Source organism: Ciconia boyciana, chromosome 21, assembly GCF_034638445.1.
Source record: "Ciconia boyciana chromosome 21, ASM3463844v1, whole genome shotgun sequence".
Taxonomy (NCBI): Eukaryota; Metazoa; Chordata; class Aves; order Ciconiiformes; family Ciconiidae; genus Ciconia; species Ciconia boyciana.
The window spans coordinates 8,102,652-8,125,382 of NC_132954.1; the positions used below are offsets into that span (position 1 = coordinate 8,102,652).

Here is a 22,731-nt window from a genome sequence, read left to right on the forward strand (position 1 = left end):
AGTCCGCATCCGACACACCAGTGGCTCAGCTCTCCTTCGGGGGAAACTCTGTCTGGAAAGAGAACAAACCCCTGGGAAGTGAAACTGCTGCCTGCAGCGAGCCCGAGCCAGGAGCAGCCGTGTCCGTCTCCAGGGGAGGAAGCACACGGCCGGCACGTGCCCAGCACGGGCACCGCTGCACGGCCAGCAGCAAGCAGCCATCGTCACTGCTGAGCTAAGCTGCTTCTGGTGCCCTGGGCCATGACACAAGGCTGCTTCCAGGCACCGGGGAACATCACGTCCCTGTCCCCGTCCCCATCCCTGCCCAAGCCCTGCGGCTGCACCAGCCAGCCCACGGCAGGGCCCTGCTCTCACCCCAGCACTTGCCCTGGCCCAGAGCAAGCAGCCCTTTTGGGACACCTCGCTGGAGCCGGGGCAGGCAGCGGCTTGGACCTGGCTCTGCCTGCCGGGGCTGCAAACGCAGTCCCTGACCCTGTGCTGGCGGTGCAAGCGAGCACAGCTCGGGCACATTTCGTTAATGCCGGGGCCTCTTTCTACGCCCCCAGTGCTGCCCTGGACTCCCAGGGAGTTTCCCTGCTCCCACCTCACCCTGCGCAGCAGCCCCGGCCCTGCCCTCCCCCCTGCACTCTTCGCCTGTGCTTAAGAATATTTTCATGACTGTTTTAGACCCGCGCTCTGGGAGTCTCGGGGGATGTTTGTGCATGACATCACCCTCCCCCTCCCGTAAATCAGGCACTGAGCCGTGCATAGCCATGACCCATTCATGACAGGGATAAAATCCAGATGTTCCAGTGCTACGTGCAGCTGGGCCATTTCCTTTTTTGGCTAAAAACGTGAGGCTCTTGAGGCTGACTGAAAGAGGAGCCCAGGGGCCCTTTGTACAGAAACCTTTTGTGGTTAATCCCTGGAAACAGCGCTGCAGAAACAAGGGTTTGTGGTGCTCCTGCTGGAGGACAGGCTCAGCTGGAAACCTCCCGGGCTGGGGCTGCTCGCTCACCCTTTGAGGCCAAGCAGCAGCAAAACCAGAGCCCGGAGCAAGTCACAGGGCAGCAACAGCAACAAAAATCTTACTTTACAAACCCCGTTAGCTGCCAGAGCAGGAGCCTTTGAAGGAGCCAGGAATGTGCACGCTCAGAGCCATGCCGTGGTCCCACACGGGCCCCACCGGCCGTGCTGCGCTGCCGGAGCAGCACCCACAGGAGCCGAGCCAGCGTGCAGGGGGAAGGGAGCAGGGGGCTGGGGCAGGCAAGCCCAGAGGAAGTCCTGGCAACTGTTAGTAAACGTAAAGGAATCTGTGGAAAATAGTTTCAGATGTTAGGGGAATAAATGGCTCCCCGGCTGATAAAAGTGAGTAATGAGCACGCACTGCTCCGGGGAAGGCTGCCAGGAGGAGACCACTGTTACCCGCACTGGAGACTACAGCAACTTCCCCACCAAACCTCCTCCCGAGAGCCTCCGTGTGCGGACTGGGGAGTACGTCTCGCAGGGGGAAGGAACCTCGTCTGCACAGCGGGATACGATCCGGTATCGCAGCGATCCAGACCAGCTCCCGCGACGGTGCAGCATCCTGGCTGCTGCCGAGCCCGACCTGACAGCCAGCCCGGAGGCATCATGCCTGTGCGGCACCGTGCCCGTGCGGCACCGGCACCGGCTGAGTCCTGCTCAGGCCCGTCCTGTAGAAGAGCGTGCCCGGACAGACAGCAGGCACGGACAGACAGGCGGCCCCGGCACCAGGACCCCACTGCAGCCCCACACCAGGAAGAGGGAGCTGCTGTTCCTCTGCCGTAACCCACGGGTCTGGGAGAGCTGCTGGGTGGGTGGTTTGGGGAGGGGGAGGCCTGAGCACCAGGGGGATCAGCCGTCCCCAGCACGGGGTTAGGGGCGAGGACAAGGCTGAGCACAGAGCGGCAACACTGGTTCAGGCAGCGGTCTGCCCTGTGCCTGCTGTTCGAGAAACACATGAGAGCAAGGATCACTAAAACGGTTTATTATATAAAGCCGTGGGAAATACACAGGAGGCTGAGGTTTAGGACACTTCCTTCTAGAGACTGCTCCAAGCTCCTCCGAATAGCAAACACACAAACTCTGATTTGCCTGCATCAAAGCTTTCAAACGAGGGTTCAACAAGGATCTGAATACAGAGTTAATAACACTTCAACATGCATAACATTTTCTGTTCCTAAGTGAAGCCGGGGGGGCTAGCCCCTTCATCCTGCAGTTGGTTACAAAATGACAGATACTCGTGACAAAAAGAGTACAAAAGGAAAAAAAAAAACACAATAAGATGCTTTCAGAAAAGCACGCGGCTGTCTAAGCAGGAAAGCAGGGTCAGCGTAAAGTGCCCCAGCAAGACAGAAGCAAAAGGGATGTAGAGACAAGGCAGACACGAGCATCCCACTGCAAAGGGGCCTCAGCGGGGCCCAGGGCCAGCTCAGCCATCAGGCAAGGGTAGCTCAAGCCCTCACGTCAGTCTGGGATGGCTCAAGATGTCCTATTTTGCACAGTTAGGGCCAATGCAGGGACTTGGGAGATGCAAAGCTCCTCCTCAGGGCAGCCCGGGGGCCACCTTTGCTTCGCTTCGCTTCTCGTTTGGGACACGGCGAGGGATGAGCGTGGCCGGGGGAGCTGCCGCTCTCTGCCCGCCACAGAGGGGGACACTCAGCCCTGGCAGGAGCAGGTTGTGGACACCCCGGCTGCCCCTGCGGCTGCCCCCCGCACTGGAGCCCTGTGCTCCCACAGACCCTCCCCTCCAGCGCTTCCAGCAGCCACCGAGCGCAGCCACAGCCTGTGGGCAACGCTCCCCTCCCCAAACTGACGGAAGGTCTGCAGCGTTACCTGTGCTGCTGGCGGCTGCGCTCAGCAAGGTCCCCATCCCGAGGTTCCCCGTGAGAGGGATGGAGCAGGAATAAAGCCCTCGGTGCTCTCAGCCTTCAGCATGCCCTTCTCCGGGGCTCAGCCAGGCGCATCTCGGGGGGGACCACCAGCGGGCCAATACCCACCAGCTCCAGCTCAGACACCGCAGGGGCAGCTGCGGGACATCACAGCACAGATGGACGGGAACGGGGCAGGGAGGTGGCGGGGGCAGAATGCCCCGTATCTGTGGGCGATTTGAGCTCCTCATCCACATCTGAGTGAGAGCACCTCCACAGAGGTGTGCACAGCCAAGGGTCAGGCCTGCAAACGGGGAGGTGGCTACAGAAATCCAGAGGTGGATCCCATCTGGCAAGACACATGCTCTCCTCCTGGCAACGCTCCAGCCTGGTGTCCCCGAACAGGGCAGAGCGCACCCTTCATGCCCAGCTCAAGCAGTGCCACAGGCCAGCCGTGCGTACGGAAAAGGCTGTGCTGCAAGGCCATCCGCTACGCAGGCCAGCACGGCCAAGCCACGCGGACCAGGAGCTGCTGCCTTATATCACACAGAGCGAGGGAAGCGCATGGGGGAAAGAGAGAAGTCAGCACTATGCCAAGGGGAGCAAATACATGCTGCCAGCGTGCAGGTCCAGCAGCCCAACGCTGAAGCTGCTGCTGCTGCCCTTCGCTCAGCTGGGGCCCTGGGCTCAGCTCGTGCCTGGTCAGGCAGGAAGCAAAAGGAAAGAGTAAATAATGGGGGGTCTTGAAGCTCCTTTTTCAACTTTATTTAGCTTTGACTCTGCACAGAGCCATAGCATAGCGTACTTTAGCCTTCAGGGAGGGGCACAGGAACCCCCGGAACACACCGCGGTTTGGGGTCAGCCCCATCTCCTGTGCCTTGTGCCCTGCCCCTGAAACGTTGTTGGGGTATCTGGCACAAAGACCCTGAAGAATAGAGGAAGCCCCTGCCCCACGGTGTCCTCGGAGGCTCATAGGTCGCTGCTGCAGTCGCGGCACAGAATCTCATCGTTGTCAGGGATGAAGCCTTTCCCGACCAGCGAGGTGTTGCAGCGGGCGCAGTTAAAACAATTATGGTGCCAGTGACGGTCCTCAAAGGAGACATATTTACCACCACCAAAGCCTATGGGAGGGACAGAGTGCAGCGTTAGAACCCCTGGGGACACCGGGACGAGCTTCCTGCACAGACCGAGTCTTGGCCTGCTCATCTCCGAGTCAGCTCTTCACACGCAATGCTGCGCTGTGGCACCCAAACACCCCCCAGCATCGAATGCGTCTGAAATACGAATCTCCACTCTTGGAGGGGAAGAAGCCCAAACTGATTTCACACCAGATTTTGCAGGGTTGGGATCCTTGGACCAGAATCACCATTTTCTCCTCAGAGAGGAGCAGGGAGCAGAGCTGCACCATCGCAGCGAACGAGGGGGCTGTTGGGAGCTCCTGGCAGCACTGCCTGGAGCAGCTCCTTCCAAGGACAATGCTAGTGAAATCCTGGGAAGAGCCCTCCTGCCACCAGCCCAGGCCTGGGCTCCCGCAGAGGCTCCGCGGGCAGCTTCCTTCCTCTGCTGGTGGCGACTGGACTTGTCAGCTGTGACCCCCTTCTCCCCGGGACTGCGACAAACAGATAAGGACCAGACGGGAAGCGGGGTGCCCAGGAACTGCCCTGTCCTCAGCCAGAGTCATCCTCTGAGTCACCAGCTGACTCATGGCTTTGCCTGCCTTCCCAGCAGCAAGAGACACGGGTTGCAAAGGGAAAGGTCAAGTGGGGGAGGACAGGGAGGTGGCCAGACCCTCTCAGGGGTTTCTGCAGAAGAGGATCCCCTGCTGCCCCTGACTTCGGCAGGTACGACAGGTCCAGGCTCCCCTGCAGCAGTTCCTGCTCCAGCTATGGCTGGAAGTCTCTGGCTTTCCCTGTCTGTGAGCAATCTTTCCACAGGACGTGGCAACCAACCTCAAACAAGGCAAGCTAGAGACACGAGGTCACGTTGTGAGGGGTCATTTTGGGAGCCTTCACCCCTGGGCAGAGGGAATTCCTCCCAAGGGGGACAGTTCACCGCTTTGAAAGATGCAGATGAAGGGACACAAGTGGCCCTGGGACCACTGCAACAAAGAGATCCTCTCTCATGGGGTTCCTTGGAAAGCAGATGCCATTGTTTCTGTGGGAGACATGCCTGACGGCACCTTGCACTCCCCAGCATTTGTCCCCAGGAGGCCTAAGTGCCTGGAGACACTTGAGCAAGCCTGCATGGTGGAGACGCGTATGAACGTCATATGGGCCTGGGTCACACATGCACTCGAGAGGGCAGCTTCACCCAGAGAAGTCGCCGCATGTCTGGAAACAGGGCAGGTAGGTCACGCCCTGCCCTGCGGAAGCGCCCCGTAACCGGGGCCATTCTGCTCACCTGTGATGGGCTTTGTGCAGGCGCTGCACTTCTTGGCGTAGAGGTTCCCAAAGCACTTGATGCAGTACGGGTTGTCATCCTGGGAGGTGAACTGCTGGCCAGCCAGGGGCGTCTTGCAGCCTGTGCAGACGAAACACTCCTTGTGCCACGGCTCATCCCGGTAGGTCACTCCTCCCTTGGTCAGGGTCTGCGGGAAGAGAGCGCACACTGGTGACACACAGGCACGGGGAAACAGGCCGCAGTGCACAACCAATGGCTAGTCGGGGTGCTGGCACCTGAACTCTTCCCTGGCGGGGCTCAAACAGGAGTGGGGAACGTGTCCCTGGGTCAGAGAACTTGGTGGCTTCGGGCTGTCAGGCCAGACATACCTTTTTGCAGCGAGTGCAGCGAGGAGCGAACTTGCTCTCATAACAGGGGACACAGTAATAATCCTTCTTGTCTGGGATGAAGGATCGTGACCCGATGGGCTGCTGGCAGCTGCTGCATATGAAGCAATGCTCATGCCAGGTTTGTCCGTTGTACTCCAGCTTACGGGACCCTGCAGAGAGAGCCGTTCACAGGGTGACGGGAGGGAGCAGCACAGCACACACGGGGGACACGGGAGGACGTGCAGGACAAACCGCGGTCCTGCACGCCCGGCTCTGTGCCTGCCCTCCCCGTGGCAGCGCGGGACCGCAGGCAGCTGGGGAGGGGGAGGCCCCAGGCCCACCCCACAGCCGCAAGGGGAGGGCTGCAGGAACATGCCCCCAGCACCGGCACGCAGGCCGCGGCAGAGACGCCTGTTGTAACCTACATCTGAAGATGGTGCCAGAATGGCCAAGCAAAGACACTCCCTTGCCTCAGGCCATCTGTAGAGACGCTCACACACCTTCAGTCATTCCTTTTCTTCTTGTCAGCACACACCAGAAAATGCCCAGGAAACCCTTTGTTATCTCCTCCCAGCTCACTTCCCCATGAAAAAGGGGAACAGACAGACAGCTGCTGTGGTGATCACAGCTCGGGATCCTGCTGTCTTGCCAGACAAGCAAAGCGCCCGGCCCACTCTGTGCAGTGACAGTGGGGCATGACAGCAGAAATTCAGCTCTCTTCCTTGCTGCCCTAGCGCTGGACCCTGCAGCCCCGGCTGACGCTGCTGGGACCAGGAACAAACTGCAGTGCTCGAGTCTGCCTGCTCCTACCTGGCATGACTGTCTTCTCGCAGGCAATGCATTTGGAGGAGAACTCGCTGCAGTAGCAGTCATTGCACAGCAGCTCCTCGCCTTGGCAGGTGAACGGCTCGTCGGCCAGAGAACGGTCACAGCGGAAGCAACGAAAGCAGTGCTCGTGGTAATGGCGATCCTCGTAGTACAGCTCCTGGGGAGAACAGCCGAGATGAGGGGGGGACCGATCGTGCCAGGGAACCGCCCGGCCGCAGGGTCCCATACTCACTCTGCAGTCGTGGCCGATCAGCTCTTTGCACTCATCACAGGTGTTGGCAAAGTGGGCATCGTAGCAGGGGATGCAGTACGGGCCGTTGTCCATCTGGATGTATTTGCGCCCATACAAGGACTCCTTGCAGTTGTCACAGTCAAAGCACTCTGTCATGGTGCCAGTCTGAGGGCCTCCTTCACCTGCTAAGAGGTCCGGAGATGCTGGGTCAGTATCAGCTTACACTACCGGAGATGTCCCTGCACAGCCCTGCCATCTCCAGAGGGCAAGGACCACGGATCCCTGCACTGAGCCAACAAACAGCCGCTATCAGGACAGGACACAGACCTGAGCCTCTGCGCCTGCTCTGTGGCTGTACACACTTCCAAAAAAGCCTGCACACATCCAGGACCTAGGATGAATCTTGCTTCAGATTTATACTCAAGATCAACAGTTGGAGCACTTAGACTCCACTCAGAGAAACCTAGACATGTAAGCATGCAGTTGAGCTTCTTACTGTCTGCCTTCGTGCTGGGACGCAAAGTGTAAACGATGACTAAAGAGAGAATTTTTTTGCATGACAAGTTTTGATTTGGCACCCAAAACAGGACCGTGCACAGGCTGTGTGGGTGCACATCCCTGTCACATCAGAAAGCCAGCCACCTTGAGGGAGACCTGTCTACCAAGCAGCCCTTCAGAGACCCACGCTCAGCCACCAGCATGGCCCTGGACCAACAGCAAGATTCCTCCTGACGGCCGCTGAGCCGATGCTCTGCCTGATGGGGCTGTCAGCGTTTCACATTCTGGAACTTCTCCAGAACTTTAAAGCAGCTGCTCCACAGGCAAGCAGAAATCAGGCACCCCACGCTATGCCCAGCTATGAAGCCACATCCCAGCAAACCGTTGCGCACACGTTGCTCCACTACAAACACTCTTCAGGGAGAAAGTGCTGGGGAGGGTGGGTGTTTTACAAGCAATAGGGGTGCTGGGGTTTTGCACGCAGGAGATCAGATGTCTCTCGTTGCCCCTTGTCTCCCTCTCAGACAAGAGGTTTGTGGAACTATTTCGCTTTCTTTGGAGCACTAATTCCAGAACAAGAATATCTTCCTTCTGTTTGCTTTAACCTGGTTATTCCTAAATATGGAGTTTTCCACTTGCAAAATCACACCCTTCTTTAACACAGGTTGCTGTCAAGTGTAGACAAGCCCATGGAATTACATCTGAGCAGTCAGCTGCAGAGCGCCACACGCTGCAGTTTTCTTCATGAACCCACCCACTTCAGAAAGAGCTATTATGGCTCAATCTAGAGTTTAGCATTTAATGGGGCAGGGAGCTCACCGCCACCCTCTGTGCCTCCCTCCTCACGGGCTCCCCGGCCGCAGCGGCCGTCTGCCTTAGGCTGGGAGGCAGCCTCCGGGGCAGGAGCCGATCCAGACAGCTCTGACTCACGGCAGAGAGCTCCCCAGGGCTATTCTTGGTCAAGCCGCACAGCTCCCAGCTGTTGTCAAGCCTGGTATGTGCCGATAGGACTGCCGGTGAATAAATCCAGTGTTCCCACATGGCTACGTGACCAACAGAGGGGGAACAAAGTCCCTTTTCAGACACCCTCGTTACCCAGCTGCTGCCCCGGCCGTCGCCTGCTCCGCTGACCGCTCCGTGCCCTCCAGCACGGCGGGCTGGTGCGCGTGGCTGCGGCCACGGAAGCAGCTCCACGGCGTGCCCCCGCGAGCAGCGCGGGCTTGGGGCCACTGCTCCGCCAAGCCTGTCCTCCGGAGCCCCGGCCAGCAGCCCCAGGCTTGCTGCCCGTGGAACAAGGCGGCCTGGGCCAGGCCGGGCAATTTCCAGTCCGTTACTGGAGACGGGGCAGGCGCTCGGAGCGGTTTGCACAGGGGAGCCGGGCGGGTGCCAGGGCCAGGGAGCCGAAATGGACCCGCTGCCTCATCTCTGCCCCCAGCCGGGGCTGGCCCCCAGTGCCCCCTCCCTCTGGGGCACCCCACGAGGTGCTCGCCCGCCCAGCCAGCAGCTCCCGCGCCCCCCTGCACCCCACACGGATCCTGGCCGCTTCTCGGCCACCGCCTCCTCCTCTGCCGCCCCACTTGCCTTCACTCCCTGAAGCCACCTGGGACCTTTCTCTCTGGCAAAGAATGAAAACCAAATTAATAACCCTCCTCCTCCCTGCCCCGTTGAAGGGAACTTTCCAAGGTGTGTCTGTAATAAAAGGGCCTCTAATGAGCACCCCTACCCTGGGAGCTGTGGTACCGCCGGAGCAGGGAGCTGCCATGTTTGCTCAATGGGCTGTGCTTTATCTGTGTGGTCCGGTAATACAGGGTCAGAGGACGTCAGAAAACGTGAGGGAAGGAAAAACAACTTGATGGGAGAAGCCTTGGGTTTTACCGGCGACACGGACACAGCCTCCCGAGCACTGCTGCGCCTGACCCAGACACTGTCCCTCTGTGAGCCCCCGTCCCCAAACTCAAAACAAGGGACAGCATTTCCCCGTGCACAGGGGCAGGAGGCGGGCAGGACAAACCCACCAAGGACTGCTGGGGCTCTCGCACCCCCGAGCCACCCTGACAAGGCAGGTGCTGCTGCCCCGAGCACGTGCCGTCCCCTGGCCCCACACGTACCCTTGGGACCTGGTGCCAGCCACCAAACCACAGGAGAGCTACGGGGTGCGAGCACCAGCTCCACAGCAAGCACTCAGGGCCGTGGCACGGCCAGAGTGAGCTCTGCTCCCCTGGGGCAGCTGAGCTATCACCGTGATCGAAACAGGGATTAAAAACAAAGCGACAGGACAGGAACATTTCAATCCCAAATGCTGTTTGTCACCAGACCCAGGCACCCAGCAGTGCCAGTCCTCCTCCCCTCCACTGCTGAGGGCAGGTGGCACTCCCGAGCCCACCAGGACCCCCAGCTAGCTTCTGCTGGCCAAAGCCCTCGGCCGGCACTCGCCAGCAATACTGCAGGCAGTGCCGGCGGGTGCCCCGCAGTGCCGCTTTCACTGCAGGGCGCGCAACACAGAGCGGCCACAGAAGAGGAAGTGGAAACCATATAATCCCTCTGAAAATGATATACCGAGGAAGACCTTAAGTCAGTGTGCCACGCTTGCCTCCGCTTTGAGTAGTTTCTCCCCAAAGTCTACCTATGTCCGTTGCGTGCTGTGTGAGCCAAGCTCCTGCTCTCCAGGCTGCGGAGCACGAGCGGGCTGGCAGATGCAGGGACTGCCAGCAGGGCACGTCCCAAGAGCGTCACGTGGCTGAGACTGCTATGAGAGCGGACAGGATTAGACTCTGTGCTGCCTTTTCCACAGAAAAACGAAGAGGCCCAGGAAGTTTGCTCAGGGTTATTTGTATTAGATAAGCTGTTTGCTCTCTTTGTTCTGCTCTCACATGCAGTGCTGGGCAGGGGTGTCAAGGCCCTGTGCAACACCAAAGCAAACTCTGCATCCTTGCCCCTGAGGACATGGCACTGCCGGAGACCAAGTTCATGGAGAAGAGGAAGGTGGGACAAAAGAAACAAAGTAAAAGAAATAGCACAAAAGCCACAATTCTTACTGTGATGGTAACGAGGAACCTGGAAATTGTCTCCATTCATGAGGAAAAGAGGCAGGGTTTTAAAACGCATTAAAAAAAAAACTTTGAGGCTCAGATTTAGAAGGCACAACATAGGCAGTCACTATGCGTGCTAATTAGCACGTGCTCATACTCTGCAGTCTGCACCACCCTGTAAACATTAGCTGTGTGCTAGGCTGCTATAAGTAACGCCTTCAAATACTAACCAAGGTGTTGCCCTAAAATGATGGGATTCCAGTTGCAAAGAGTGCTTGCTTGCCCACTACCAGATGGCCGCGGTCCCTGTGGGACAAGGTCCACTGGAGCAGGTCCCTCATACATGGGGATGGTGGAGCTGGATGTGGGCTATTCTCTCAGCTGCCTCGCTGGCTGTCTGAGGGCAAAAATAAACACCAGATATATGCCTGCCAGCTGCCTACCCTTTCCCTTTGACAGATATAGCTGTGCTCATGGAGGAAAGGAAGTTCAGTTCCTCTCCTGTGCCCATGAACAAACAGCTTTGGGAACAAGAGCTCCTCTCACAAACAACATTTAAAGTGCTCTGGGATGCAAATCTGATCAGTCTGGAACAGAGCTCAGAATAGCTTCACGTATGAGAAAGGTCAGCAATTTGTCAAGGACGCGCAGCAGAGTCCACTTTCTAATTAGAGAGTAACATGCACCTAACACCACCCCGGTGTCATTGTCCGCAGCAACACAGCAGATGGCTTAGCAACAGCCCCGGGAGATTATTACATTAATTTTAGTGTCGGTAAACTGGGGACCTATTATGCAAAGGAGGCAGTACAGACTGTCCGGGGCCAGGCTTTCTGCTACACACAATCACTTAAGAGTTTAATCAGTCTTTTGAGACGATTCCTGCTACAATGAACTCCTTCAGCGAGAGGTCTCATGTATATGGTGAACCTATAACCCTATGTAACTTCACACCAGTTTGTTGTTCGTTGTCAGGTCACAACCAGCTGCTCCACGAAGTGATCCTAGAGCAACCCATAAGGCTATTCCTAGGGAAACACTTAATCTTTCCAGGACACAGGAATAGACCTGCCTTTGACTGTCTGTCAGGTTCCTGCCTATTCTCATCTTCCCTGGGCTGCCCTGAGCACAGCTTGTGCGGTTGTAGTTCACACCTAAACAGATATGCAGAAAAAGCACAACCTCGCTGGGACAGGCGAGCGTTCCCCATGTAAGGATGAAACCGTCCAGGGACAAGGCTTTGGAAGACGGTCCTCAACTCGCTCCAAGGTCAGAAGAGAAGAACGCTTTTTGTTCCTGTTGGCTTTCCAGAACCATTATGGGTCCTGGAATCTGTGTGAAATTGTTTCTGCCTGCTGACGACCCTAAAAGGGAAACCAGCTGCCTGCTCTGAGGAGCAGCTCCAGCCCCTCCGTTAGATTGGGAATGTTTTCAGTCCACGTTTCCTGACACCGCTTCTGCGGATCCGCTCAGGGTCACTGCGCGCCCCAGCCAGGGGCCGGCACGGCCAGCCCAGGCTCTGCGGGGCGGCAGGGGCCAGCTCCCTGGGGCACCGCACGGCATTCTCTGCACCTCCTCACGCTGCTGCCTCTGTCCGTACCCTCTTGCTCTGCTCCCAAACCCACGAGCGCGGCTGCAGACCTGGGGCAGTGGGAACATCTGCTGTTAGAGGGGATCCTGCTTTTGGGCGAGAGGCTGGAGGCCGCTTGCCAGAAAGGTGCCGAGTGCTTCATCAGGGTGACCCAGCTGGACCCAGCTTGCACGGAGCACCCTTAGGAGCAGTGCTGCGTCAAGCCCTCACCCGCCTGCTTGTAGCGCCGAGTCACTTCCTGCCCTCAGATCTCGCCTCCAAGCTGCCTTCCAGCCTGAGCCTCCCCACGGACAGCTCGGAAGTCTCAAGTATGAAGGGCTGCTCCGGGGGGCTCTGGCGCAGCGAGGAGCAGAGTCCTCGCAGGGACCATCAGCGCAGCCACGGACCTCACCTGGCAGCTCCCCCATCACCAGCACAACGGGAGGACGCCGCAGGTCGTTTCTCCAACACGCAGGGAAAATTTGGTTCTTACCAAATCGGCCTTGAGGAGGAGGAGGCAGGAGACAAATGAATCAGCTGGGTATAAGGCCGCACAGCCCCCACCTGCACCGCTGGGATGTTGCGCTTACACATGTGTGTATACCGAGCTCTGCTGAGCCAGCTGCACCGCAGCCGTTTCCCCAAGCATGGGCAGACCAACCTCCTGCCCAGAGCAGTCATGGGCTGCTCTGGGCTCTGCAACAGATTTAGCAAAATGGCTGGCACAGTTGTAAGGAAACACCCTGTATTTCAAATGAAATACGTGCTGTCAGAATCACTGCTGCTCAGCAAGGTAGGCAGCTTTCTGAAAACGCCCACAACTTTCAGAGGAAGAAGTAGCAGAAACTGTTAAAGCATCTGACAAGTCACAAGGTAGGCCTAGATTGTTGCACGATTTTAATACAGTCTTAGAATGGCAAATTGAGGGTTTCCTAATGTTCAGAAGAGATCTCTGAGGTGTCCTCCATCCAAAGAACAAACCACGTGGACTCCTCCTGACAGCTCCGCATATAGATCAAGATAAGTGCTAAAAGCACAACTGTCCCACAAACGTCTGATCTTACCCTTAAGCCAAGAAAATCTCACCTGATGTCAGCCCACAGCCTGCCCAGAGGTGCCCTGCAGGAAGCACTGCACTGTTTGCACGGCCGTGACAGAGACATCACACCCGGTCCAAGGTGAGCAATGGCAAATGATCACGGTGCGGGGCACGGCCACTGCCGCTGTGCCGGACTCACACGAGGCCCTGGCAGCGCAGGCAGAGGCGCAGGCACGCCGAAGCTGAGCGGTGCCTGCGCACGCAGCAAGAGGGCTGCAGGAGGGTGCCGCTAAGGGCAGGTACACGGAGCCCAGTCCTACCCAAAAGCAGCTTCCCGCAGAGAGGGCAGGCTGAAGAGTGAGGTTACAAGTGCAACGAGAGCACTGGAAGACCTAATAGAGACAAAGCCTACTCTGGTAAGTGCAATAAGAGGTGCCCTCTGCCTCAAACAACAGGCTGACACACAGGATGAGAGACAGGAAGCGTCTTTATCACTTTACACATTAGTGACATGGCACAGTATGTATGCTAATATTTATTTTCTATATCAGCATTATCCTACAGAGGAGGAGGTGACAGGATGCATCTCCAGAAGGCACCATCTCCAGGAGGCGAGGCTCACTTTCACGCTTTCTTGTAACGCCAGCACGCTGATTCTGGGAGGAAAATGACCACTGATGCCTGGCCTAAGTACCTGCTGAATTCTGCCAGACCAGGTATACTCAAAAGATCTGGAAAGCAGCAATGATTTTTTAAAGTTTAAATTAAATTTTTGAATTAGCATAAATGACTGGCCAGGTCTCTCAGGAAGGCCAACGAACCTTACAGAGCCCACATGCAGAGTCAGCTATCGGCATGTGGAAATAGTTTTGGCCTTGATGTGCTTGCAGACTCCCCAGTAGAGTCTGCAAGAACTCTCAACACCCCCGGGCCGTGAGCTGTTGTGCCTGCGGACGGGGCACGGGGCTGTCAGGGTCCTAAGGAACTCCAAAACTCTGCTCTAGGTTCAAAACACCAATGAGTTCATAGGCCTTTTCCCTCTAGTACTAAATTCCTCATTCTTTCTCCTAAGATAAGGAAACATAAACCAAAACTTCTCCTATGTGAAAGGAAAACCTGCTGCTGGTAAGTCAGGCTCTCACAAGGCAGCATCCCCATACAAGGTAATGGGACAAAGCTCTAAGCCAGTATTTGTGCACACTGGGACTTCTGTCCCTTCTCTACCCTTTAAAGAAAGAATCTCTTTTTAATGAGGACACAGTTGCAGGGGAATCCAATTTTCCATGCTACAGTGGAAAACCAGGCGGGTTTGCCCATCTGAGATTCAAATTGTAATTTCTTGTGGCCAAGACCTTGCTTTGCATTTGGTTTTCAGCTATTTCGTCCTTTTCCTCCCTACATCCTTCCTACCCAAGCAGGTCCCCTGAATCCAGCTGTGAGCTGAAGCACCCACATGGTGAGCATGAAGATGCGTGGTTTGGAGGAAGAGAAAGAGAAGATAATTCAAGCACCACCAGTGAGAAACGCCAGGCTTCCCACGGGTGCCCGTCTTCACTGTGTCTACCCACCTTCCAAAACCCCAACAGAGGGACAGCAGAGCGCAGGCTGACAAGGAGAAAGGCAACAGACAATTCAGCCCTTGCTCTAGACCTGTTTTCTTTAGGGAAAGTTAATTCTACCAGGGTCAGAAAAGAAGCTTAAGAGTCCCTACTATGCAACCATAAAACGAAAAACTCTGTCCAGGAAGAAAGGAGGGAACGATTTCAGAGTTAAAAATTCATTACTAAACACCTGTAAGGGTCAATTAGCTATTTCAGGTTCTGAACAAAATCCTCCCTCTTCAGAGGGCAGCTTGGACCGAGGGCACAGCTAACAGCAGCAGAGCTGTCAGGACACATTCAGAACAAGCAGCCTGTGTCATTCTGCTGACATGAGAACCGAATGTTTGCTCAAGAGATCAGCTGTTAATCTTATTCAGAATGTATACAAAGTAAGCAAATTCTGCGCACTCAACAGGAAGTCAGGAATTGAAACCATTTGGGCAGTTTGGACCTGTCATGATTCAAACAGACCACTTAACTGAAGGAGGAAGGCCAAGAGCAGAGGAGTAAGATACGAACACATCAGAAACTTCTCCCCAGCCAAATGAAGTCCCTTTTACCAGACGGTTACGAAATCTGTGGCTTAAAAATGTGCTAGAAGAGACTCTGGCCGGTCTCTGAAGAGCCTTGGGAGAAGAGAGCGCCGGCCTGGCCCAAGCTCCACATCGCAGGAACCCTTCCCCGCCACCTGCGACGCTGACCAAGCAGGAGCCTGCGGCAGCGCTAGCCTGCACAGCACAAGCCTGCTACTGAAGCTCGTAACGGGCCGAGGGGCAGCAGCTGCAGACATGGCCAGGGTGACCATAATAGGAAGAAAGATGCCGGAGCCAAGCTTCAGGGAGCGTGACTGATCACAGGAGCTTCAGTGTGATCAGAGGAACGGGAGTCGCAGGCCAGGGAAACGGCTGCTCGTATCAATTCTTAAAAAGGAGCAAGGAACAGGCGTGCAATTGCTTTCTGAACTCCTGCTGCCTTCTCCTCTCAAGCACGTTAGTCATCCCCTTTAAGAGAGAAGGATACGCTCCCATTCAATTATGGTAACAGTGATATCAAAAACATTGGAGTGCATACTGAAAGTGAGTGCACACAAGCTTCGGGCTTTCCTTGTTTGTGACAGCCAGTGGGCACAACACCAGCCCAGCAGCAGCACTTCCAGTGCCGCTGCAGAGAGGCTGCCGGCGCTGGACTGCACCATCGGCTCACGCTACATCCCCAACATGGGAACACACACAATTCCCCTCTGCTTTGTGGTGTCTCAGCCTCAACAGCCCTGGCAAAAAGGCCATCAGCTAGTGGGTGCTTGACAAATCACATCATGAGAGTCTGCCAATGTCAAATCCACAACTTCCCTTAGTTTTCCTCTTTCAACTAGAAAATGGGGCAAGAATGAGGAACTTGTTGCTTGTGCAGGGCTCAATAGGCCTTGCAGACGGTACATTAACCATCATCCTACTGGCAACAAACAGTAATGCAAGAACACAAAACAAACCCTAAAGATAGTCATCAACCATATAAAACAAATTAATGGGCAGTGGCTGGCCTCCAGGCCCCAGGTTTCACACCAGGTCTAGGCAGAAGCTAATCTGGACAGTGAAATGCCCGTTGCTTAGAAGTGGTATAATTTCTCTGTGAATCTTCTTTGCCTGTGTCATTAAGAAGTGACAGACAAGAAAAGGTGGTGAGAAGGGATCGTAACTGGATGAGGTTTCATCAAGAAAGTAATGGAGAGAGTATATATAAGTGTACATGAAACTACACATTGGTAGATAAGGTGCTTCATGTTACCTGCCTGTTGTAGCATATTTCTTGTTCTGTGTGCTACAGCCTCATAACACCACACCTCATTGCAATTACAACCTCACACGAGGTACAGGCTCCCTGCATGAAGTCAGTATTCTCCAGAAACAAACATATGACCACAAAGATCAAACAGGAAAACACATCCATGCCCCAAACTCAAAAGACAGAACTCTGTTGCACAGAGCCTACGATGTCCTAAACCTTCCAAATGCAGAAACCCAGTGAGATCTTTATAACGCCCTGGCTATTACAGAAAGAAAAAGGGAGTCCCAAAGAATAAGCATGTTGTGAAGATTATAATCTAGCAATGAAAGTTTAATTTTGGACTGAATTAATTTATGCCCACGTAACCCAGCAAAGTTGGCCCACAGCCATATAAACGCCTAACTGCTTATCCAACTGCACAAACCCAGGACTCCGGCAATAGTGTTTCAACATCTCTTTGCCCCACGAAATAATGGTCATATCCAGTACACTAGAATTCAAACATGAAAGCATGACAGGAAATTACTAACTGCACACTGAGGCCAATTTACCTTCATCGATCTGCTCAGCACACAAGAATCTTGCAATTCCATCAGACATCACAGCCTATATGCCGAAAAAAATAATCTGACTGGTGTAGTTGCTAGTTCTTGGAATCTGTGCATCTCAGTAAAGATATCACCGCAAAATAATGGAATTCCACTCGACTTCCCTAAAGTTCTCTTACAATTCTAGCCTTACGCTGTAGTTTTCACTTTTCTTTCCCTTAGAGGCAGCTGTTTTTTAAATTGAGGATGAAGCCATTCTTATTTTTGAGGTGATACATAATTTCAGTTAGTGTTTACAAAGCTTTTTGTAGTCCCTGAATAAAAGGTACTTATGAGATTATACCTCTATTTTGCACATAAAGACAATCAAGGGGCTGCTTCAAGCTTGCTTCTGACCAAGCATGCATGTGAGCTTGCAGACCGGCTGCAGGAGACGGATGCAGTCAGAGTGCACGTTTTGTGCTCACGTGCTGAAAAGCAAACCTGCGTGGTCTGAGCCCAATCCCTTATTAACTGTCTTCTCCAGAAAGCCTGGCAGCTCTTTTGCTGATTAAGGCTCTGCTCAACTTCAGGGTTTTTTAATAAACAAAGCAACTTTGACTTACAGTAGCAGGAAAAGACATACAAACCAGACATGTTTTATTTAATGCATGCCTATTACTTAAAGGGCAAAATGAATTTTTTCACCAAATTTGGTCAAAATAGTCCCTTTCCGGTTTGATTCTTTGGCTCCCAAACATGAGCATTTGTAGTCGGTTTCTTGCGTATAAGCAGACGTACCGACTGGGAAAGGTAACCGGCATTGTAACCCTGGCAGTTTCGTGCCTTTCAGGGATCTCCACCCGCACGCAAAATCAGCAGAGTGAAGAGAAAGCCAGGAAGGTGACAGGGGAGACACTGCAATGACACTCGCGTGCCACACACGCGCTTGCCCAGCAGCCTCTCTCCCCCCGTCCCGATCACTAACTGTGGGCCTCTCCACCTGTGCTGGCTATTTGCACGAGAAGTAAGGACAGTCTCCGTCTAAAGTGCTTTGTACAGCTGCTGGTGTCCCTTGCAAGCAAAGGCAATTAATTACAGCTCTGTAGCCTGCAGCATGTGAGCAGCTTCTAAATCTGGGGAAGGGCTGAATCCTGGCAAAGACAAATTGTCTCAGGTTACCATCCCGAGAACTGCTTGCCTGTGGTCCGAAACAAAACTAAGATCATCTGTTGCCTGGGAGATGCTGTATGTGCCAGCCGCAACCCTCCTGAAAAAAGGTAGAGCTCTGCAAGGACAGCATAGCTGAGCCCTCAGAGTACAAGAAAGTACAGAACGGGGACATAGCGGGGATCATTGAGAGAGGAAGATAACCTCTTCTTTTAGCCACTGCCTTGCCAACGTAGAAGTGAAACAGGTTTCCTTCTTCTGTGGCTGCAGATTTCTCTGCTAGGTGATCTGGTCATCAGGTGTCATTTACTTTTACTATACAGAGCCGGTTATCTTCAAATCAGTCTCCCTGTTAAAGCATTTCTCACGAGCACCTTTAAAAATTACTCTTAAGTACTGCACATTTTAAGTAATAGAAGCCATCAGTTGTAACTGTCATATATTTTACATAGAATCTCTAAGATATAACTCCTTGCAAGCACTAAAAAGAAATTTGCAAGAATTTCCAATTTCTGCCATGCTGTGCTGCCACACCTTGAGATAAAGAGTCTTTGGTGGTACCCATGAAAGGGAAAACTGGTGCCACATCCAAAAGACTAAGTGGAAACAGCTATTTTAAGGGGCACAGAATTTATGAATGCCTTTGTATCACACAGCTACACGTTGAGTTTCCAACATCTATGCCCCTGCCCACTGGATGTGTCTGCTCTCTGAACTAGTGCTGCTGCTCACCACGCCGGCAGCACTTCGGTCTGGGCAACACGGAGCACTGCTGCTGGCAGGCGGCACGGCAAAGCACACATGCTGACTGTGCCTAAAAACTCATGAGAGGAAAACTCCTTTACAGAAAAAAACCCTACATCAAAAGAAAGAAGTAACAATATTAGAGAGCCCCTGATCCAGGACTGGGGCTCATTTACAGAACCTCATTCTCTCATTCGAATCTGATTTACAAGGAAACCTGCATGAAACAGATTTGTCACAGATTGAAAAGGAACCGAAAGGTCAGAATTTTAACTAACAGAGACTCCTCTCACGATGACTTCCAGGTAGAGACCAAGAAGAGTTGATGTTTCAGCCCCTGAAGCAGCAGATATGAAGCAACGCCCCATTTCTTTGCTGCAGAGAAGATGCTCCACACTCGTTCGCTGAAGGAAGCAACAGCAACCTGCTCTCTGACTAGACGGAAAGATTTTCCAAAGCTGTTTGCATGCTCAGGCAGTTCGAGGATCATGGGCTTCACTGCAACAAGTCACCACCAATGCCCTAATAACCCTCCCTCTGTTCTCCTAACCGGCCAGAACAAAAATGCTCTATTTACAAGCTATTTGGCCCAAATTGGCAAACCCCTGGAAACAAAAACTCAGACCAGTTCTCTGTTACCTTGCATTGCCGAACGTGATGGACCAGGTAAACCCCAACAGCCCCAACGGCAGCGGCACTGTAAGCGGCAGCGCGCGGCTGGCTCTCCCGTGACTCGGGCTGCAGACAGAGCAGGTGCGGCCAGCAAGAGCCTCTCGCTAGTAAATCATCACTTCACTAGCAAAACGCTCAAGTGCTTGCCCAGAAACAAAAGCAGTCGCATCATAAACCAGAGGGTGACATCAGCACAGGGATTGCATTTCCTACGGAGGTTTAAATGTCATTACTTGTGACTGGAAATTGGATACTTACAATTCAAGTTACTCTAAGTTTTCATAAGAGACATAAGAATTCCAATTTTGTGTAGATGTATTTCACTTCCAAGCCCTTTCTATTTCTCAATGTCACGATGACAGGAAAAAAAAGAGAACGAGCAAAACTCCTAGCAGAAAGTGAAAAGCTAATGGACATCATTATTAGCCTGACTTCCCAAGTCCAGTGCTAGCGAGGTGAGCAGCAGAACTCACTGATTTCCACTGGAGAGGGTCAGTGTTATTCAAACAGCACGATCTCCTTGGGGACCACTTACTCAAAATCTCTGCATTGCCCTCCTCCACTCTTATTCAAAGTCCCGCTTTGCGTCTTCTTCTAAAATTAATACTCAAAGCTATCACAGATCTGAAAGCACTTATTTCATCATTCCACAGTTGAGTCATTGTCTCACAGAGCATGAAGCATGATACAGCCTGTGCACATGGTCTAACACCTTCACCAACCTGAAGTGCCTTTGTGATTTTCCACACACAGCTCTTCAGGCTCTCCAAAAGCGACACATCCAAGACTTCTATACAAGCGGAATGGGCCACATTTAATCTTCCTGCGAGTTACATGATGTTTGCATAGGGTTGAGAAATACTAGAAATAAAACTTCTCTGGGCTGAGTTACATGCACCACACTGTGTACTTTTTGCTATTAATGACTCTTTAGTAAGTACCACTATTACTCTACATGTTCCAGAACCCCCTGAGTTAGGCATCGCAGCAATTTTCTTGATATGAAGTGTTCACTGAGTTAAAGGTAGCCACTGAAATGCCTGAAAACTTCAACACTGACTTTTCTGTTTGAAAATTTCCATGTGCTGGGAAAAGAGGCAGATGAGAAAGAATAATCCACATTTAAGGACACAAACTGAAGTTTAGTTTCTTTACTTGGAAAGTAGTTTAGCTCCCTGACTCCCTACTGCAAATAACACAAATATAGATGCTGATCCAGTACAAGACCATAAATGCAAGAGCGCTCAGTTTCCACAGATCTGACATCCTGTACCTCTCGTAGGATTGTTGCTTCCTCAATTCCCTAACAGCTGTCACCAGCAAAAACATTATTTACCCTTATAACACCTGCAGGGCAGGGAGTTATTTTATCTCCCTCCTGGGATTTGCACCTCGGAGGGTTTTGGCACACAGCAAGCCTGGTAGAACTAAAAATGGAGCCAAGATCCAAGTCCCTGTCCATCCTTCTTCTCCGAGATGCAGCACATATCCCCGTCAGCCTGAAAACTGTGACACCCACTAATGCATGTTATAGACCTACGTCCAAATAGATTCCACAAACTGAACCCTTTGTGAGAAGCAGGGGAAAAAGGACGTAAGAGAAGGACACAATCTTTAAGGTCCCTTCCAGCCCAAACCATTCTATGACAGACAGACACAGCACCGTGCAGTTACAAAGTACAGTTAATCCAGACTCCAGATCTTTCAACCAAGCAACACCATGCCTTCGCTAGTCGCTCCTACTATTTAAACTCCGGGCTTTAAAAGTGAGCACGCTGAGCTGGAAGAAGGCGCTGGAGTAGTGCAGCACTAGGAGTTACGTGCCAGTTCAAACCGTGTCAGTTCTTCAGAATAGAAAACCCCACGTTTTCCTTAAATGAGGGTAGTGGAATTCCAAAGTGAGGTCAAAAGCCTGGCAAAAGGCAGCAGTTTAGGCTTGTTCGTGGGATCATGATGCTGACAAAAGTAGCCCTTGCACTCAGAGACAGTTCGGGATCCACTTTTTTTTGTTGCTGCTCTTTCTTCACCATCTTCACATCCTAAGCAATATCTAGAAATACTGTCATCAGATGTGGACCTCAGAGAGGAATTTTTGTCTTCAACCGTGCTGAAGTTACGCCTTTCAGATAGACATTTTATATTATTATTAAATTTATTTTGTTTCATTAGAAGAGCCTTAAAAACCAGACATTTTTCACCCGCAGTGCTGAGTTAGTATACACGCTGTTTTAGTGGAAAATGGCATGATCTGTGGCCACACAGATCTGAACTACAACAGGAATGACCTAACCTCTGATGCACTCACATGAGGGAAATCCTGTGGGCTTGGATTATTCAAGAAATAAGGTTGCTTTACAGTTACAGGAACAACACGTGTCCAGAATAGGCTCTAAACTGGTAAGATACAGTCTGAAAATCAACTGCTAGTTGTTCTTACAATTTGCATTTTATATTAAAAAAACCTCCCACAGACCTCAGGAGGCAGAGCTCAGCCTGGAAAGGATTTTTATGGTTACACTGTAAACCCACAGAAAGCAGGGATCTAGAACGGAAACAGTTCATTACAGCTAAAATACTGATCCTGGGTTCTGCCTGAAACAGCTGGGATTATTTCTCCAGTCAGGCAAATTCCTGTTACTGAAACCCACTCTGATATTTAAAGAAATTTGGAGAAGATGCTGAGTAGTCACTCTTCTTCCCAGATAACAAGATCAGAACCGTATTAATTGATTAATTTCTAAGTGAACACTCGAAATTTGGGTAAACAAATTCAAAATATCAAGGTCATATTTACATTCCAGGGTAACAATTAAATATTTAATATCTTGTGGTTCCAGTATTCTAGGTTTTTCTATGAACCAAAATATTTAGTCATGTAAAAACCATCTGTAGCAGCTGGAAGACATTCATTTGGTTTGCTAAGATTCATTAGTTTAAAAATACATAAATAAAGCGTTCATTTTATTTCCAGAAAGCTAACACTGCTGCTTTCAGCTCTATTAGGGTGCTTGGTGAATAATGCTTATGCAATGTTCTCAGCAGGAGGTATCAGATGCCACAGTTTCACAAATGCATACAAATATCTGTTAACTAAAACAAGTCTTATATTTAGGTTAATGCTCTTCTGTACTGACTAACTCCAGTCATTATTCACAGCAATATGAAAACCAGCTTGCAAATAGTTCAATCCCTGTTTTTATTCTGCCTCCTATGCTCCCAAATCCCCAGTGCTGAAATCTACTTTTAAAAATTACTGATGAAATTTCTCTTCAGAACTGGGATTCAATACCTGTGTTAAAGAATTACAAAACATAAGCCTCCATGCATGCCTTTTCTCTCCACGAAGTTCCTGCATAATCTTAATACAGCTTTTTAAAAATCAAGTAAACAAGAGGCAC

At 52.3% G+C, this 22,731-nt stretch overlaps 2 protein-coding genes across 2 annotated transcripts in view; one reads left to right on the plus strand and one right to left on the minus strand.

Annotated features, from left to right (window-relative positions):
• Positions 1-1,972: 1,972 nt before the first annotated feature.
• Positions 1,973-22,731, minus strand: part of FHL3 (four and a half LIM domains 3) — a 30,816-nt gene continuing 10,057 nt past the window's right edge. The window contains exons 2-6 of the mRNA XM_072885242.1: positions 6,699-6,883; positions 6,449-6,623; positions 5,639-5,808; positions 5,271-5,457; positions 1,973-3,991 (exon numbers count right to left, since the gene is read on the minus strand). Coding sequence (XP_072741343.1) covers positions 3,840-3,991; positions 5,271-5,457; positions 5,639-5,808; positions 6,449-6,623; positions 6,699-6,883 — 869 coding nt within the window. The 3' untranslated portion in view covers positions 1,973-3,839. The remainder of the gene's footprint in view (positions 3,992-5,270; positions 5,458-5,638; positions 5,809-6,448; positions 6,624-6,698; positions 6,884-22,731) is intronic.
• The window catches only part of UTP11 (UTP11 small subunit processome component), a 33,096-nt gene continuing 17,121 nt past the window's right edge, over positions 6,757-22,731 (plus strand). The window contains exon 1 of the transcript XR_012045987.1: positions 6,757-6,883. The gene's annotated coding sequence lies outside the window, so the exon portion shown is untranslated. The remainder of the gene's footprint in view (positions 6,884-22,731) is intronic.